The sequence below is a fragment of the Nannospalax galili genome, unplaced genomic scaffold (assembly GCF_000622305.1).
Source record: "Nannospalax galili isolate Female #2095 unplaced genomic scaffold, S.galili_v1.0 scaffold898, whole genome shotgun sequence".
Classification (NCBI taxonomy): Eukaryota; Metazoa; Chordata; class Mammalia; order Rodentia; family Spalacidae; genus Nannospalax; species Nannospalax galili.
This window is the reverse complement of record NW_008342399.1, coordinates 2,479,309-2,498,845: the sequence shown is the minus strand read 5'-3', so window position 1 is coordinate 2,498,845 and position 19,537 is coordinate 2,479,309. Positions and strand designations below refer to the sequence as shown.

Below are 19,537 nucleotides of genomic sequence, written 5' to 3'. Positions count from 1 at the left end.
GCATACAGCAAATCTTTAATACATGTGAATGATGATTGTTATTATTAAAACTGCCACTGTCTGATGGACGAGGGCTGAAAAGATGCTGTTCAAAAATATAATTAAAATAACAATAGCAAAATATAATTAAATGGCAATAAAATATAATTACATACTAATTATATTCTAAAATTTAATTATATATTAATTATATTATAAAAATATAATTAAAATAATGGCAAAAATATAATTAAAATAACAATGACCCTACCCCCCCCAAAGATAAATGTTCTGGGATTATTTTGGTGTCTTTATTTCCACAGGTTCTTGATAAACGAATACAATCTTGAATAAAGATACATCACTGTACTTAAAGGCAACATTACACAGCAGGTAAAAGTCCCCTGACCCTTTCACAGAAGCATCAACTGTCCATCTTCTACAGTTTTACAATGATTGCAACCATCTATGCCCTTCAGGCTCCATCCCACCTATGCCCTTCAGGCTCCTTTAACAGAAATATTTGCTCTAAAGTTTTGTGTGTGTGTGTGTGTATGTGTGCACATACACCAAAGGCTCATTTTGCATACTCGGTAAGGGAGCTGGGACAATGTGTTGGAAAGTTACCCTGATATGCTGAAGAATGCAAGCCACAAGGGCTTCACAGCCAGGGCAAAGTTCTCAAAGCCCTTACATTCTACTATTGTCACTGTGGCTGCCTGAAATCAGAAATCTAGTGGGATTGTGTCTTGAGATCATTCCTGTCCTGGGCTTCTCCCAGGGCAGAGAAAAGGGCAGAATGTGGTGGGAAGGATGCAGGAGGAAAGTGTGAGCATCCAGGGTCAGATCACCGGGATGCATGCACTAGTGAGGGGATTCTGGGGCATGAAGTTTCAGCCAGAGCTTCTCCCACCACCCTCACCAGATATTGGGAACGTTTCACTCTGTGCCCAGGACTCCACTGTAAGCCTCAGGAGTCCCTTTAAGGGATTTAGCTAGTGGCTTCAGTCCAACCACTCACCACTAGCTCTACAGCCTTTCTTGGCATCTGGATGGGCAGTGTCTTGATATGTAGCACACTGTGGCTTTCAGACCATGCATGGCTTGCTGTAAGACAAGAAGCTTCATAGCAGAGGCTGAGCCCCATCCTGTCTTTGCTGAATGCTGGGTTAGCCTGCATACTGGGATGGCTATTGTATATGGCTGGCCTGGAGCCTGTTAGGCCACTGCCTTTGCTGCCTTTGCTGCCATCCGGGCCTGGTGTTCCTGCTTCGCTCTCTCCTTCTGCTCCTTCTCTCTCTGTAGCAACTGCATCTGCTCCAGGTGCCACTGCTGCAGTTTCTGCTCATAGGTGGCAAGGTCCTCAGTTTCACAGGTGGGGAGCTTTTCTTTCACAAGCTGGGTGGTCAGAGTCAAAAGGCTTTCTGACTCAATTCTGCCCAGCTCCTGCAGCTTAGACTGAGAGGCCTGTCAGAAACAAAGTGGGGAAAAAAGGTGGGGAGCAGGTGGGAGAAAAAGAGGAAGCGAGAAGCGATTAAGTCCTTTGCAAAATGGCCACACGGTCCGCCCGCAGGAAAGGCACCTTGTGGGGAAGCTGCCATTGCCGGCACTGCTGTCTTGTGCTATTCTTCCAGCTCAGCAGTTTTGCTAAGATGCACCACCATGTGTGATCTCTCCCCCTTGACTCACAAAGCCAACTCCATATGCTGTGCTTCCCTGCGTCATTTCCATTTCTCATTTTAAACCACAAAGACGGCACAGGTGTAATACACAGTTCCAATATGCAGTTCTGCTCTGGCCTGCTCTGAACCAAGCAGCTAACTCCAAGCACCAGAATTCCAGGATGTGAAGAAGATGGTGGGGCCATCCGATAGGCTGGCGCCAGTCCATGGTGTCTTTGCCTTTAAGTGACTGCAGTCAGCATCTGCCTTACTAGCATTTCTTCCCACAGATGGAAATCATTTCAAGGATTGCTCACTAATGCATGTTAAACAGCTCCCATGAGTGCTTGCAGCACTGCAGGCGTCCACCTGCTGTGCTCCCCTGCAGTCAGCCCTTACATCCTGCCTCCTTCAGCTCCATCTGAGATGGCAGCTTGCTTGGGTCAGTGCTATATTCCTGAAGTATTAAAAATATTAATCTACTTAAGTGTTTCAAGATGTGGATCATCAGAGAGTGCCATTTATGGCCCCAGCTGTAGCTTATCCACACATGTCCATGTTTTCAAACCAAAGCGACTTAGGAACACAGTGATAAGATCTGGCCAGGAAGAGATGGAAGGCAGGTAAAGTCCACGAGCTCCAAAGAGCAGCTAGAGGCCTAGTCATATAAAAATTAGTCCCAAACAGATTATCTCAGGCTTATAAAAATCAGGCAACGAGAAGAAAAAGAAATATAAATCGAAGATGATTTCTTCCTGAGGTTGCTTTCCAGGTAGTCTGAGCCAAGGAGATAGCTGAGGACACCAGAATAAAGTCTCAACTGTGAGGTAGGAAACATCTGTCCAAATCCAGATGTAGTCACCCATGGGCTCATTTCTCTCACCCTTGTGGCATGCAACCTGAGGTGACTCTCCCACCCAGACCTCCTGTGAGGATAAAGGAGTACAGGGGGAGCCTAACAAGGGTAGCAGTCCATAAACATTTGTCTCTGTTCTTTGATTTTTTTTTTTTTTAATAGAACACATTTGTGCAAGTGTGAGGCCTGAGGAGTTAACATAGGCACAGGTTTCCATCCTCCATGATGCCATATATAAGAAAAGGCAGAAGGTGTGAACTGGTAGGGGCAGTGTAGCAAACTCAGTGTGGATGTGGTAAATGAAAACTTAGAGGGCTAAGATTTTTTCCCTTTCCATCAGACACTGACACAGGCAAAATTAAGAGGGAAGGACTGGCGGGTAAATTCTCCACTTTGCTGTACGGCCTATTCTCTGTGTAGGATAAAAAATTTTTTTTTTTTAAATCTCAGTTTCAAATGATAGAGAAGCTAAGCAATGACCTTCCTTCCAGTAGAAGCAGCTGCTTAAAGTACAATGGGGAAGCCGGGTGTGGTGGTACACAACTTTACTCCTACCACTTGGGGGGCAGAGGCAGGCAGATCTCTGTGAATTCAGGACCAGCCTGGTCTACATAGCGAGTTCCAGGCCAGCTGGGACTACAGGGAGACCCTGTCTCAAAAAGACAAAAAAATAAAAATAAAAAAAAAAAAATACAGTGGGTAACCAGGTTTTCCATTGCTGGTTCAAAATAATTAACACACAGATTTAAGTGTAACAGTCCAGCAATGTTTCTCCCTATCTGTTGCAAAAAGGCATACTGGGACAGCTGGCATGGATAGGAAACTTTTCTGCTCCCACAGCGACTTCATATTTAGAAAGTATTTTTTCTCTTTGCATTAATGGACAAGAAACAAAACAGGGAGGGGGCCCAGGGCATAAACACTGAACATGGTTCCTCTTCCTTGGCACTGATGGCAGAGCGTTCTGGAATATACAGAGTTGAAAGCCACCAAAGACAGCTTGAGTGCTCAGGGCCATTCTAGAAATCTTTTACATATGCCATGCAGTGTCAGGGAGTTGTCCAATGGCTTTAGTGAACAGCACAAAGCTGCCAAAGACAAGCCACAAGATGCCTACATCTTTTCTTTCCACACCGAGATGTGACTCTAATGTCTAACTGGGTTTCTGATCATGCACATTTGATGCAAACTAAAGAAATGACCAGGTACTTTCCATCCAGAGGGGAAATCAGTTATTGTTATGAGGAGACAAGTTATTATCCACCCATCAGGCACATATCAGGACTGACTCAGGAATTGACATGCTGCCTTAGTGAATAGAACTGTGACTGATTTGCTCAAGTACAAAAAGAAGCATAAAAATTCCATTGGTTTAAGATTACTTCCTCTGTGAAGCAACAGAAATGTAATTTTTGATGTCAGTTTTTGTTTGTTTGTTTGTTTGCTTTTTTGTCTTTTTGAGACAGGGTCTCCCTGTAGCCCCAGCTGTCCTGGAACTCACTATGTAGACCAGGCTGCCCTTGAACTCAGAGAGATCCGCCTGCCTCTGACTCCCAAGTGCTGGGATTAAAGGCGTGCACCACCACACCCGGCTTGATGTCAGTTTTTAATGCCTTTGTGTGTGACTGATGCATGAAACAGAGGAAGATATTTTATGACAACTGAGAGTGGCCCAATTCTGCTGTGAATCACCTTAAATCGTTCCAGGTATTGGGGAAGCATGGACTGTTCTGGTTCCTCGATGTCTAGCTGCTCCAGCAGGTTTGCTGAGCCCAGGCTGTCCTTGCCTTCTTGGGGCTGTGGCTCTGAAGCCTGATCAGCTGGAGAAGTCACCACCTTCAGTACGCCATCCAGCACACCGAGCTGCAGGCAGAAGAGGGTCAGAATTACACCGTATGTGGTCTGGACTTCACTTTGTGAAGACAGTCCAAAGAAGGAGAAAGAAAAGGAAAAATTAGCCTGTGGGGGTGACTAAAAAAAAATTAAAAACTAGCGTTTTTACTGATAACACTGTAGGAAACAGTCAGGAGTTAGTGGTGCAATATGCATGAGGTGCTGGGATCAATCCCCAGTACTGTGTAAAAGAAAAAAGCAGGAAACATAATGATTACATATGTACACATCAGAAATACCCTGTCAGTCAGCATAAAAAATTTAGTATAAAGCAAATGGTGCAAATAAGAGCTGAGGTACTTGTATAAGTGCATCAGTGCAATGCTGTATGTTTGCTTTTAATTAACCAGGTAGGAACCCAAGAATTATGCTTGATGGGCATTAAAAGACCTCCCCCTTTGCATGTCTTTCTTTGGAATCAATCTGGAATTGGGAAAAAGGGAAAGACCACCACAGACCAAAACCAACAAAGGGCTATTCTGAATGCACAGTAAGGCTGCTGGATATAGGCACAGACCTCCCTCAGAGAAAGATTTTAGCTCACAGAGTAGCTATAAATTAGGGATCAGCCTAATCCACATAAGCTGCTGGCAAAGGCCAGAGATGCATACATGAACTTCATTTTAATGAGGCCATTTCTATGACTTCTTAACTAACACAGGTCTTTTGTTTGTTTGCATCTCTTTTCCTTTCCACTCCCACTGTGTCATACACCTCCCACCCACAGAGGGCTTGGTCATCAGAGATAGGACAGAAACAATGCGAAGGCCTACATAAGCACCTGCTTGGATACCGATTAATCCCACTGATGTCACAATTAGAACCAAAGCCCCCACATTACTCCGAGGCTTTACTACTTCTAAGACATGGGACCCAAGCTGGACATATATCTTATTCTTGCTGATACATGAATCACATTCCTGTAAGATAGTAGTGACTATGGCGACTTCAAACACACATAGCTACAAGTATATGTCCCCAGTTATAATGTCTGGGAAAGAGGGTAATGATTCAGTAGACTCCAGCCTAAGGTGTCAGCGTGGGCACTGGACTGCACGTCTCATGACTGAAATGAAGGTCAAGGAGTGAGCCTTAGTGATCAGCATCAAGACAAAATAGGAGCAGCTCCAAGATGACCTTCACTCTGGCAATAAGACAAACTCTGAGCCCCATTCTTGACAGAGCAGCAGGGACATGAGGGAATACTATGGTTCCCTGTGGGGTTATAAGCCTTGCTATGTTTCCTGGTCTGAGCTAAGTCTAGTAAACTCATAGAGTCAAGGGTCTTTGGTGACTAAGAGATGAACCTTGGTGCTAGTGGGAAGATGGTGCTAAGACAGGCCAAAAACCCCCAAGAACTTTGACATAGACTTCAAAATCACACATATACCACAGGACAGTCCAATGGAAGCAGAGTACATTTCTTAGGGGTTTTTGTATGACAGGGTGAGGGGTAGGTGATAATCACACATGCATGTGCATGTGGAGGTCAGGAGACAACCTCAGGTGCCACTCCTCAGTCACTCTCCACTTTTTTGGTAGAGTCTCTCATTGGCCTGGAACTTTACCAAGTTAGTGAGCTGAGTTTCCAGGACCTGTCTGTCTTTGCCTCCCAACTTGCATTGCCGTGATTATAGGCATGCACTGCTGTGCCTGGTTTTTTACATGAGTTCTGGAGATCTGAGCTCAGGTACTTATGCTTGTGAAGAAAGTGCTTTACTGACTGAGTCATCTCTCCAGTCCTCCTGAAGGCTTTTATAGGAAAAGAAAAATTGTTAGGTAGTCTCTCAGGACTACATAAGGGTTAAAAATGCCAAAAAGTTTTAATCTTACTCTTATGCTGCCAGTTATTTCTTTTGGATGGGAGTGAGGACAAAGGAGTGGATGGTATTTACTGAACACAGCTTGAATTGCAGAGGAGGGGAACAGTTTCTCTTACACAGTGAGGTCTAAATCAACATTAATTTTGTTTTCCAGTGCTTTTTGTCAGCAGCATTGAAAATGTTTGTGTTTTTTTGTTTTGTTTTGTTTTTTCATTCCTTTTCCACTGGGTAAGTACCGATTCTGTACAAATACAGAAACAGAAAGTAGAGGAAGGGAAAAGACAATGAAAATGAATTCGACCATCAAGGTGAACAGAGATGGCTCCATCTCACTGAGTGAGGGCTGAGGAGCCTAGGAACGTACCGCTTCTCTACACAGCTTGAGGTCTTCAGGAGATGAGGCCACTCTCTCCATCACTTGAAGGGCTCTGTCAAGGTAGCCCGGTTTCCATATCAGAGGCATGTTGTGGTACACAGCCCGTAGTCCATGCTGCAGCTCCACCTTCCCTATGGCCAAAAGAACAAAGAAGACGCCTCAGCCATGTCCCCCCATTCTGTCTACAGCCAAAGATTGAAAGGCACCAGAGAATGCTCGCCGAGCTGGTGAAGAACGTGTTGAACCTCACCCTGCACGCTGTTTTCAGTTTTCAATATTTTTATTGAATTGTTGTGCATTCCATACACTAGATCTTAATCATATTTAGATGCCTCTCCTATGTGCACCCCCACATAGCCTACCCACAGGATTTCATGCATTCTCTCATATATCTTAAGGCCTATCAGAGAGACAAGTTTGTGTATCCAGATGTCCCTCCAAGTTTATCCCCTAGAGCCTGGTCAACCTATCTAGCATTTAAATGCAAATTGTGTGAATTGGTTTTTCTGTCCTTTTCATTTGACTGGAGAGATTCTCACAAGGGCCTGTGAATCGCTGAGCTGAGGGAATTCTGAGGACTGACAGAGCTGCTTCTAAGGAAGCTACCCTTAAGACATAGCCAACAGAAATACTATTTTTGTTTCAAGGCCAAAACCTTCCCCAGAAAAAGAAATTTCACAATTTTCCTACTGTGAAAACTCTGTGAACATCTGACAACTCCCCCTTGCCAGGAATTATCTGACATGTTTTGAAAAGCATCAAATATACAATCTACTGTATATATGAAAAAGAAAGAAAAACAACAACAAAAACCCTCTTTCTTCTTTTCTTTGAGTTTTATCAGTTCTTAAACTAGAGTCCTGGTTGCCTTTTCTGCTCACAGGGAATGAATGTTTTCCTGGGTACCTCAAACTGGAGCATAAGCTGTGAATGTAGCAGCAGGGTCCCTTGAAGGACAGGGGCCATCTGGGCTGTGGAACAAAAACCCTCTCTGCACTCATGACTAAAGTCGCCTTGAGCTCCCAGGTTTCAAATCCACCTCCACTTATCCTTTCTGGGAAGGAGGATTGGGGAAGCTATAGCAGGATACCAACACACAAAGCTTATCAGGCGACAGCTGTGAAACCCCCCTCCTTGGCCCCCTGCTCTGGACTCCCGAGACCCCTGCCCCTCTTTAGGACTAACTGCTCTTTTTCGCTTCTGTAAACTGCTTGATTGCTTGGCTGAGAGGACAAACTGTACTGACCCCATTTTGACTAGCTGTTTCAGGCAAGCCTGAACATGCCCAGGCATGTCGTAATCTCCACCTTCCACCCCCACCTCAGGAGGCTATAGGTCAAGCAAGCCCAGACATATAGCAGCCTTATAAGGTAGAAACAGAGACTTCTGGCTCTACAGATAACAGTCAGCACATTCCACAGCCCTGAGGATAGCACCCACCAATGAGAAGCGCCCAGGACTGCATCCCTTATAACCACCAATCAATTCAAAAGTGTGTTGGCGCGCACGGGCTCCTCGGGCCAATCAAAGTGTGACTCTGTTATTCCCCTCCTCCCTTTGTCTAAAACCTATAAAGTGCTTCCACCCCCTGTGATCGGGGCTCTCAGCACAGATCCATCGCGATGGTGAGGTCCGAGAGCCCGAGCTTAAGCCCGAATAAAGACTCTTTGTTCTTGCATGCCCTCTGGATTCCATTGTTATTCTTGGGGGTCCAGTCTCTGGGCACAACACAGCTAATTTTAGATCTTTAAGGTGCTTGGTGCTAGACAGGGATCATTCTGGGCCACTGGCTTGAGTTGAGTAAGGCTGAACAGCATGACACAATAAAAATAAGGGGGTTCTGATGCAATGGCTGTCTGTTACAAGGGACCAGGGCCTCTACTCATAAAAAAAAGCTAATAAGTTTTCCTAGCCTTGCCAACTTCCTGAATGATCCGTGAAGTACAGTGGTCCTGAACACACAAAAAAATGTAAATCAGTATCCAAAGTAGGCAGTAAGCAAAATGTATTGCTGGGTGTGGTACCACACACCTGTAATTCCAATACCTAGAGGGTGGAGACTGGGAATCCAGCCTGAGCTCTACCACCAGGACCTGTCTCAAAAGGCCAAATACCAGCACTGAGGACAGAGTTCAGATGGTAGAGCATTTGCTTTGCATGTACAAGGGTTTGGGGTCAATCCCCAGCAGTGCATAAACCAGCAGTAGCGGTACAAACCTGTAACCTTAGCACTCAGGAGGATAAGAAGGTCAAAGTCATCCTCCTTAGCTGCATAGTAAGTTCAAGGCCAGCCTGGGACACATGAGACCTGGCCTAAAAGAAAAAGATAACAAAAAACCCAGCCAAAAACAAGACAAAAACAAAAATCCCAAACTGAACCAAACAGCAGCGTTTTTGCTAGCAATTCTTTGGTTAGTGTACTAGCCAGTCTGACAAATGTGAGATACTTCTCTGAGTAGTTTATAAATCTGAATCAGCATCCAAGAATGCTATGATAGTTTGTTGGCAAAAATAAACTTCAATAGGAAACAAACTGCTCTAACTATGAAAGACAGGCAGAAGCAATGGATGAAGAGAAGGTGCTTTCCCAGAGAAAAGTGGGAGACAGTAGAAGAGTAATGAAGTAACAGACTTCCAATAAATCTTTGTAGACTATGACACATTTAATGCAGTCAGCTGTATGTTATTTGCCTAGATTCCACATAGCCCAGGTACTGAGGCCACGCCTGACCCTGCCCCATTTCCAAAGCAATGGGGTACTAAAATCACCATGGCACCTGGACTGTACAATCATTCCCAGAGAGCTACTAATGGTGCCCTCTGGACTTTCTCTTCTCTCATCTGAAAACAAAATCAGGGACACAAGGTGAACCTTAACTCTCTATTTCTTACCTCCTGGACTGTAGCTTGTTAATGCTGTGACAGCATCTTGGCTGTCTCACCTTATTAAAGCACCAGAACTTTCCTGGTCCTCATGCTGTTCATAATAAATATTACCTACAGCTACTAGAACCAGTTCTTACCTTGCCAGTGGTGACAGGCCTTAAGATATTTCTCTCTCTCTCGCTTTTTTTTGTCTTTTTGAGACAGGGTCTCTTTGTAGCCCCAGCTGGCCTGGAACTCACAGCGATCCACCAGTCTCTGCCTCCCAAGTGCTGGGACTAAAGGTGTGCACCACCACACCTGGCTTTAAGATATTTCTTAACTGTTCGTAACTGTAAGACCACTGAGGCTTACTTATTTTTTTGTCTAAATATGAAGGTTATAATTAGAATTTCATTAGGAAATTTAAAGCTTAATTTTACCACTAGATAAAAAGCTACATCCCATCTACTCATGAAGAACAGTATTAATAAGGATCACTTAGCTTACCAAGAAGTGCACAGCCGTACAACTGGGAGCTCAAACCCACTGGGTTCTTTTGTTTTAGGCCTGGAAGTAACAGGGACACACCAAAGTTCCTCTCTTCCTCCCACTGCAACAGAATAGATCAGATCATATCTACTGAAGCAATGAATATGTTACACAAAATGTGATTTTTAATGACACTGAAAAAAACTATGCTATAGCATTAAGCTTATCAAAATAACAAAGCTGTACATAAGCTATCTCAGTGTTATAAATAAAAGGTACTTATATTAAAAATAAACAAGCAAACAGAAATGCTCTATGTATACTAAAAAGATTACAGCCTGGTTTTGGTTTTATTCTTTGTTCTTTTTACTTTTCCAGATTTTTAGTAATGAATGGGTGCTTTTACAATCAGAAAAAAATAGAGTCCACCCAGGACCTGTATTGACTTTAGAGGGTCAATGAAGATCCCGCATGCTGTCAGCTACGTATTTACTCAGATTGCTACACCATGAGGGAGCACACTTTGGATCTTAAACAATCCAGCAGTGATAAGACTTCTTCATAACGTTAAAATAAATACCATTATTAAGTTGCTTTTAGATAGATTTGTGCCTCTTGAAAACAAATTAGGCAATCAGAAACACTTAGGGACTATTTCTTTCAACCCAGGGTGCAAAATTACATTTCAATAAAATTGAAGCCTTTTGAGGCATGAAAAGAAAAAAAATAAATAAATGGGAGGGGGGGGGTCTCACAAACCTTTCTGAGCCTGCCACTAGTAACAGATGTGTCTGGGGTACTCCCCGGAAACATAGGGCCCAGAGGAGGCTTGGCAACTCCCTAGACAACAGGAGCTGTGTTCCTCTCAGCACCATACGAGTACACAAGGTCCAGACCTACAGCCCTCTCTTGGATAGCACAAAGCTGGGGCTGCCCTGTACTGATTTCTACCCTTAGAAGTGAGGGGGGAAGCACAGAAGGGACACAGTCTACAGGCTGTAGCTGCTGCCACTGGGAGTGAGAATCTGTAGGTATTAGTAGGTACCCAGATCTCTTGACTGTTTTATGTAATACAAGTGCCAGTTGTCAAGGTTTTCCTAAACCTTTGAAAAAAAATAGATACCTTGGGAAAAAACCAAAACCTCCCTGGGTACTCCCACAGCTCAGATAAGTAAAGGAGCTGATAATTAAGCACTAGGCCACTTTACTTTCAAAATAAAACCATTCCAGTTTCTTTGTATGCTGGAGATCAAACCCAGGGCCTTGTGCTTGCTAGGCAAGCACTGTACCACTGAGCTACACCCCCAAAGCAAACCATTCTAACCCAGGTGAGTTTGATTTCTCTCATAGGCAACTTTGCAAAGTGGTTCCAGTGCATAATAAGAAAGCCTGAAACTTTAAAAAATATTTATTACTTTACTTAGCTTTATTCTTTTTTATTTTTGATACATGGTCTCCCTATACAGCTCTGGTTGGCCTGGAACTCGCTATGCAGCCCAGGTTGGTCTACAATATATATTTGTCTATTTGTGTGTGTATGTCTGTGTATGTGTGTGTGCACACATGCACATGGGTAGAGGTCAGAGGACAACATGATGCAGGGGTTGGTTCTCTCCTACCATGTGGGTTCTAGGGACTGAATTCAGGTCATCTAGTTTGGTTGCATGTGCCCTTACTCACTCTTAGCCATCTTGCTGGCTAAAAACTTTTATTTTTCCTGTAGAGAAAACATGAGCTACAATATCAGGATTTAATAAGGGCTAGAAGCTAAATGAACAGCAAAATAAGCAAACATCAGCTATCCTTGATGTGCTGGATGTCAGTCAGCATTGATGATGACTGGGATAACACAAGTTGAACATTCAAAATATGAAAATCCAAAATGGTCCAAAACCCGAAACTTTTGAACTCTGACATGACATTGCAAGCAGAAAATTCTATACCACAAAATGTTTCATGCACAAATTAAACATATTGTATAAAAATCACCTTTAGGCCACAAGTATAAAGTATACATAAAACAAGAATCAAGTTTGTTTAGACTGGTGTCCCATCCCCAACATATCTCACTATTTATGTCAGTACAAATATTCCACAATTTGAAATCCCAAACAGTTTGGGTCCTAAGCATCTTAAAGGATGTTCCATGGGTTAACTCAGACACTATTTAACCATCTCTTCAAGGTCTGCCATTTCACGTGCTGCCTTTCCTATAAATACAAATCAAAGCTTCCTCTTCTCCACTTCTTCCTCCACAACTAGGCATTTCATGAATCATACATTCTTGTTTCCTCTGTGTACCTACAAATCTCTCCTTAATCCATTCCAAGTTCCTTAATCCATCTCCAGTTCCACTGAGAACTCTCTGGATTGTCTCCAGGCACCCCACGTTACAGCATGGCCAGAGTCAAATCAACAATTTTCCTGTCTTTTTTTCCCCCAGAGTTCCCTTTGCAAACACATGATGCCCCATCTTCTCCAGGTGAACTGGAAACTCAGATGCTAATATTTGACCCCTTACTTTCTCTGTTTCTGTATCTAGCTCTCATCCTGTTTTTCACCTCCCCAAATATCCAGCAAGAACTCTGACTCCACTCAACTCATATCTCCTCTCAACTCAGTGGAGTGTCTGAACTGGGCTGACCACAGCCTCCTCTGCCCTTCTCTGAGCCCTTACTACATTACAGCTTGACAGATCTCTTCAAAACACAAATCTGATTATAATAATCCTTCTACTTAAAAAATTTTTGGTGGTTCCTCACTATTCTTAGGAAGAAGGCAAAATGGCCCATGTTCTCTAGCCTTATCCCACTCATATTCTCCCTGGCGTTCTCTCTGCTATAGGGGCATCAAAGGACCATCGTCATCATGGTATCTCCCCTGCCAGGTAAGTTCTTGTCATATCTCCCCTCCCCCCAATCTTTGGGTCTGTCTCACTATGCTGCCCAGGTAGTCCTAGGACTCAAGCAATCCTCCTCCCTTGGCCTCCCCACGACTGCGTCTGCTTCCTTCAGTCCCTTTCTGCTCATCATGTTCTTTCCATCTCAGTTTGGCATGTTATTTTCTCTTTTCAGACTGTTAAGTTTCCTCTTTTACCAGTTAATTATCATTTATCCTTGAAGTATTAATCTGAAAAAAAACCTCCTTAAGGGAAACCCTTGCTAATCAACTTAAGTTTAAAATACAAAGAAAACTCTTCAATAAGGGCTTTTAATTGACTTTTCTTTTGTAGAGCTCATTAGGTCATAATTTTATAGTTGCAAGTTTGTTTTGTTTTAAAAATCCTAGAATATGAACAAAAAAGGTCTGTTTATCACTGTTTAGCACTTGTTAATTAAACAGGTGTTTAATATATATTTAATGAAGTAATTGTGAATGTGGGATATACCCTAGGCTCAGTAAAGCATAAAGGCTCAGTTCTTTAGAATTTGGACTAGACTGGATGGTCATTTCAGTTCCTACTCAAAGTGAGATTTTTGTATGTTTCACTGAAGTTAAGGGTAGATCACAGAGCCACACTGCCTGGCTTCACCAGCTGGGTTCATGGCTATTCTGTAACTCTCCTTACCTAGGTAGAGTTACTATGAGGACTAATGGCGTTAATACATTTAAAATCCCAAGAACACAGTAAGTACAATTTAAGTATTGGTTATTGTTGTTATCACTGTTTTCTTAGGATAACAAGAAAGAGTGACTAAATGTCCTAACAAAGAGTGAAAACCAAACTCAGCCTTCTGGACATTGAGCACAATTAGTCTGGAGCAACCTAAGGGCAACACAGACACAAACAAAACAATTAATATTCAGTACACTAGCACATGGTCAAAACTGGCTGCCACCAGCTGCTTTAGCGTGTTATGGTTCTCAATGATTATCAATGACAAACTGCTTAAAGTCTGAGGTCACTTCACCTGACTCAGGTTTCAAAATGTTGGACAAGGGGCTGAGGCTATAGCTCAATGGTAGAAGCATGCAAGAGGAACTGGGTTGAATCCCCAGTACCACAAAAGAAAAACAAATCCCTCCAAAACACGCATATAAGGGCTTTCACTTGGGATTCTTTCAAGTGGAAAAACATCCAGTTCCACTTTGTTAGAAACTGAAAAGCAAAATATACGGAATGAACACTCATTTCTGGTTGCACATGGCCAGAGCTGTGCACTGGATATCGTTCTCCAGGTTCTGAGAGCAAGGTTTCCTCTGGCCCCTCCTATCTAACCAGGCAGTCACTGCTTGCCTTTCCTCGAGTTCTCAGCTCTGCTCTAGGGCAGTTCACTTACCGTGAGGTCTGTCTTCTGTGCCAGGCAGTGGTATAAAACATAGAGGGAGAGAAGCTGGGTGGAAGGTACTTCAAAGGCTTCTTGCATCATGATCTCAAAAACCACAGATAAAGCATCTGGCACGAAGATGAAAGTGAACATGAGAGGAAATTAGTTGTAGGTAACATCACCAAATCTCTAGATATAGTCTTTCAAAGTGGAGCATGATAGAAAAATGAACAGAGTAAGAAGTAAAAACTATGTGCTCTGGTCCTCGTTCTTCCACAAAGTAAGTCTTTTCCGAGCCTTTAGCTTCTATTATACTTTCTGTTCACTCTGTACGTATGTACTAAATGACTGATGTGCTCTAGGACACTGAATTGGTTCTCTCATTCCACTATGCAGGTCCTGGGGATTGAATTCAAGTTCTCAGGCTTAGAGGCAGGTGCCTTAACCCACTGAGTCATCTTTTAAATCTAAATTCTGCCAACTGTTCATTACAGATTCCAAAATTACACATGAAAACTAAATCAATTTTCACTTAATACTTTACAGTCTGCATTTCAATCAGCTTGGGAAGTGAAATTAGATTGGCCCATATAATTTTTCTCTATAATTATTTATGTACTTTGATATGTCCTGTCCCAGCAAGAAAAAGGGTGATATTTAAACATTTTTGCTTAAGTGGTAATAATCTTCATGAGAACTTTTCTGACTAAAATAATAATGTAAAGAAATGCAAAGAGATGCAATTGAGAACTAAGGGAGAAAGAAGGTACCTGCATTCACACACTGCCCTTTGAGAGCTGAATGCCCTGTGTAAACTGAATCTTAGTTTCTTACCTTTGTAATTTTCTTTCTTTATGAAAGAATCCATCAGTAAATTGAATGTAAAGTTATCTGGAAAGATTCCATACTGAACCTGTAATAAAAATGTAGGGGGGAGAAATGGAGAGAGAGGGGAAGGGAGAGAGGGGGAGAGGGGGAGAAGAGGCGAGGAGGGGGGGGAGAGGGAGAGAGAGAGAGAGAGAGAGAGAGAGAGAACATATGAATATATATCCTCTTCAATTTGGTCTATAATATATGCCTATCGATTATTCAGGATAAAACTTGGCCCCATTAGCATTAAACTATATGATATCATTTCTCAGTATTTGTGACAGTGAAACAGAAGCCATGACTCAGGAGATTTGGAAATTGGAACTGCTAGTCAGGGTGAGAACATTGTGAGTGACTGTCTGATACAAGACAACTGATAGCTGGAAATAGGACAATTCTAACAACCTGTCACAGCTAAAAACAACGAAAAGACTAAACATCTGGTCTCTTCACAACTGGTTCGGTAATTCTTTTTATAAGGCATGAATGACAAGGCAAAAATAGACCATCTAGAGAAAGAACGCATTATATAGCACTTTCTGGTCTATGCTCAACCTTCTATTTTACTTTTTTTAAAAAATATTTTATTTATTTTCATTTTATGTATATGAGTGTACTGCCTGCATGTATGTGAGTGCACCTGTGTCGTGCAATGCTGCGGAGGTCAGAAGAGGGCTTCAGATTCCCCTGGAACTGGAGTTAAGGATGGTTCGTAGCCACCATGTGGGTGCTGGGAATCAAACCCGGGTCCTCTGCAAGAGCAGTCAGTGCTCTTAACTGCTGAGCCATCTCTCCAGCCCCGTATGCTCAAGTTTCTAAAGACCCAAGTAACATGCCAACAATTTGCTACTAATGAGCCCCCTAGGAGTCTGTGTTTACAAGCACTTGAATATTAAAGACGGCAGAATAGTTAAGATGTCAGAATTTAAGAATAAGCCTCAAAATTTGCTAGGACTGATTTAATGAATTCCAAAGCTTCGGTCCCACAGAATTAGAATGTCTAGGAATTGGGCCTAGAATGCTGAAGTTTTAGTGGGCTTCTTGTGTGATTTTCATGAGCACTTGAGTCTGACTACCAACAATTTGGATCATGGTTACAATTTTGCTTTGAATCCTTACTTCAATAGGATTCACCTCCCTGCTCCATTTTCAAAATCCTTGCCAAGTGCCAGGAATTTTTCCTGCTCCACCTAGCCCTTAGAGGTTCTGATACAGTCCTAACCCCAGCTGTGAGTCACTGAGGAACTGACTCACTCACTGGCAGCGTGTACAGGATGCCTCAGGTATGCTGAAATGAAAAAGTGTTGAAAAGCCACTGTTACAAAGGCTGCAGCTCATGGGCAGCACCTGTATTTATTTCTCCAAGCACTCATCCACTTCAACACTTATCCCCAAAGGCAGGCTGAAACCAAAATATTTTAGAATGAGATATCATTAAAGTTGAGAAGAACCTTAGAAATTAACTGGTCCAAGCCAAGAGTGGTGGTTCATGCCTGTAGCCCCCAGGAGGCTAAGGCACAGGACTGCCTTGGGTTATAAATTTATTCATTTATTTATATCTCATGTATTTTCCATGCATGTATGTAAGTGCACCATATGCATACAATGCCTCAGAGGTCAGAAGAGGGCATTGGATCCCCAGGAACTGAAGCTAACGACAACTGCCACGTGAGTGTTGGGAAGCAAACTCAGGTCCTCTACAAAAGCAACTAGTGCTTTTAACCACTGAGCCACCTCTCCAGCCCCTTATTTGTTATTTTTGTATGTGGTATGTGTGTACATGTGGAGGCTTGAGGTTGATGTCCACTGTCTTCCTCAATCACTCTCTGCCTTATTCTATGAGATACGATCTCTCAGTGAACCTAGAGGTGGACAGTTCGGCTACTGGCAAGTGAGCCCCAGGGCCCTTGCTGTTTCCACCTCCCCAGTGCTAGGATTATAGTGAGGGCTGCCCTGTTTGACTTTTTAGGCGGGTGCTTGGGATTCAAACGCAAGACCTCAGCTTGGATGGTAATTATTTCTGAGCTATCTCCCTAGCATCAAGCATCTGTAAATTTTACAACTTAAAAAAAAAATTTATTTTTTTTTATGTGTATGAGTGTATTGCCTGCATGTATGTGAGTGCACCCATGTCGTGCAATGCCGCGGAGGTCAGAAGAGGGCTTCGGATTCCCTTGGAACTGGAGTTAAGGATGGTTTGTTAGCTGCCATGTGGGTGCTGGGAATTGAACCTAGGTCCTCTGCAAGAGCAGTCAGTGCTCTTGACTGCTGAGCCATCTCTCCAGCCCACATCTATAAATTTTAAAAACCTTCTTGGTTAACTCCAATGGGCAGCCAAAGTAGGAAATCATGAATTATCACTCAAACTGGAGTTGAAAAAAAACCCCCCCAAACAACAAAAAACAAAGACACAGAGGAGAGAATTATTTGTCTACAGGTCAACTAACAGAATTTATGGGGCTTTAGTCTAGGTCTTCTCACCCCTCAGTTGGTAGTTTCTCTATTAAAAGGCCCAGGACAACAGAAAAGAGATCCTTTGGTCTAATTTTCTAGAGCCTTCTGGATTCTTATGGGAATCTTCACCTTCAGTGTAATCTCTGGAATGAAGAGAAGAGATTCAATCCATTCCTTCCCCTGGGACCTCCTTTTCTTCCTCTAGAGATAGAAAGCCATAACCTTGACTGTCCATATCTAGGGATCTAGGTCAGTCTCTTCTCTGACTCAGACCCCTCTTAATACACCTATACTCTAGGCAAAAGGGCAGCATATTACTGCCCAAGTATGCATCTTCTGGTGACCAGCTTAAATGGTGCTCATGAATCTTCTAATTCTTCTCTTCTACCTGGATTCCATGTCTTATTTCCCTTTTTATTGGTCCTCATGTGTGGCACTTAATGCTTGTCTCACATTAGGCTTACCAGAGAGCAGGTATATTAGCCTTATTAAATATCAGCTTCCCCCACAAAAAGAGGATACTGCTCATTTCTGTCTTCGGCACTGTAATCAGTCCATCTACTTATATACAAACTGTGTAGAATATATGCTGATTTGATTTGGATCTAAATTATGGATCAAAATAATTCTTCACAGAGAGGAACTAAAAACGAAATCATTATTCCCCTTGAGCTCTAATTTTTAAGATCCAGTGATACTCTTAAAATAATATTATTTCAAAACACTTTGCTAAAATGCTTTTGACTCAAAGTAGTGTTTCACTTGACTACGACAACAGTAACTCTAAATTCTTGCATTTATTTTGCATGTACTTTCATGCCGTCATGTCAATGAAGACTGAACCACTGGGTGGAGTGCAACATCAGAAGGATCCTACTCATAGGGGCTCTGGAGCTTGAGGGGAGGAGAAAAGAAACCCAGAAGACAGGATGAATTATCTAGGAATAGTGTCGTTTAAAAACCCTGTGAGACAGTCTCAACATGCTGGAGATTACACTCCATCAGAAGCAGTTCTCACTCTCACTCACTATATCAAAGAGAGCCAGGGAAGGAATCCGAGGCTTAGGGATGAAGGACAGAACACCACCCAAGCAGAGCTCTGACTGGACTCCCTCTCTCACCTGTCCTCTCCTGATTATTCTGTTTGGAAAACAAGCAGCTATAGGAATTTTAGGCTTTTTAATTTGTTGATTAATAACGAGCTCCATTTTGAAAGGACATGAAAAGGACATCTGAGGGTAAATAATTCTCAAAAGTGGTCTCTGGCACTAGTCTTTGCCACTCTGCACCAAGTACAAAGAGCACATCATGTACACCGAGGCAGCATGACAGGAAATCCCTCACCTTATTAACAAGGGTATATAAAGCTTTGTCTTGTGCACCATATTTCAGACACTGCCTGATCCAAGTGTGGATAATCCAGTCTCTCAGGTACCAGCAGTTGGGACTGTGTCGAAATCTAAATAAAACATAAAAAGGGGAAAACCAATGTTACTTCTTAAATGTTAAAGCTAAAGCATCTTCCATCCAAAGGCTTTTCTTTTGGATATTTACTGGGTATAGCCAATGTGACGAAAAGTCATGAGTGTTTTGGTCACATTGACATGAAGCTATTAAAACCTTGAGGTTGAAACTTATTAACTATGGACCTAAAATGGAAAAGGGAAGGCAAAATTAAAAAATAAATTATAAAAATTCTTTTTTTAATTTAACACCCTCTGCTTTAACACCTTGCTTTAATATGAGTTATGGAAAATGATTTGGGGAAAATACTAGCCACAGCTTTATGTAAATGCATATTCTACTGGAAGGGAGATGTGAAGCTGGAGCTGACACTTTGGAAATAAAACAGATGAAGACAAGAAAAGAAAACCAGGGTAGCACAGCAGCTATCAGGAAATCAGTCTGCAGTTACAGATATTTCTGGGTGCATTCAGGAGAAACCGGGATGCTACTGATTGAGAAAACAAATAAAAATACTAAAGGTGGGGGAAAATTTCACA

The 19,537-nt window shown here is 42.5% G+C and overlaps 1 protein-coding gene across 2 annotated transcripts in view; it reads right to left on the bottom strand.

Annotated features, from left to right (window-relative positions):
- Nucleotides 1-276: 276 nt before the first annotated feature.
- Nucleotides 277-19,537, bottom strand: part of Mrps27 (mitochondrial ribosomal protein S27) — a 96,041-nt gene continuing 76,780 nt past the window's right edge. For both annotated transcript variants that reach the window (XM_008838477.3, XM_029566148.1), the window contains 7 exons: nucleotides 18,879-18,993; nucleotides 15,045-15,123; nucleotides 14,223-14,338; nucleotides 9,961-10,063; nucleotides 6,577-6,719; nucleotides 4,189-4,359; nucleotides 277-1,446 (listed from right to left, as the gene is read on the bottom strand). In XM_008838477.3, coding sequence (XP_008836699.1) covers nucleotides 1,198-1,446; nucleotides 4,189-4,359; nucleotides 6,577-6,719; nucleotides 9,961-10,063; nucleotides 14,223-14,338; nucleotides 15,045-15,123; nucleotides 18,879-18,993 — 976 coding nt within the window. In that variant the 3' untranslated portion in view covers nucleotides 277-1,197. The remainder of the gene's footprint in view (nucleotides 1,447-4,188; nucleotides 4,360-6,576; nucleotides 6,720-9,960; nucleotides 10,064-14,222; nucleotides 14,339-15,044; nucleotides 15,124-18,878; nucleotides 18,994-19,537) is intronic.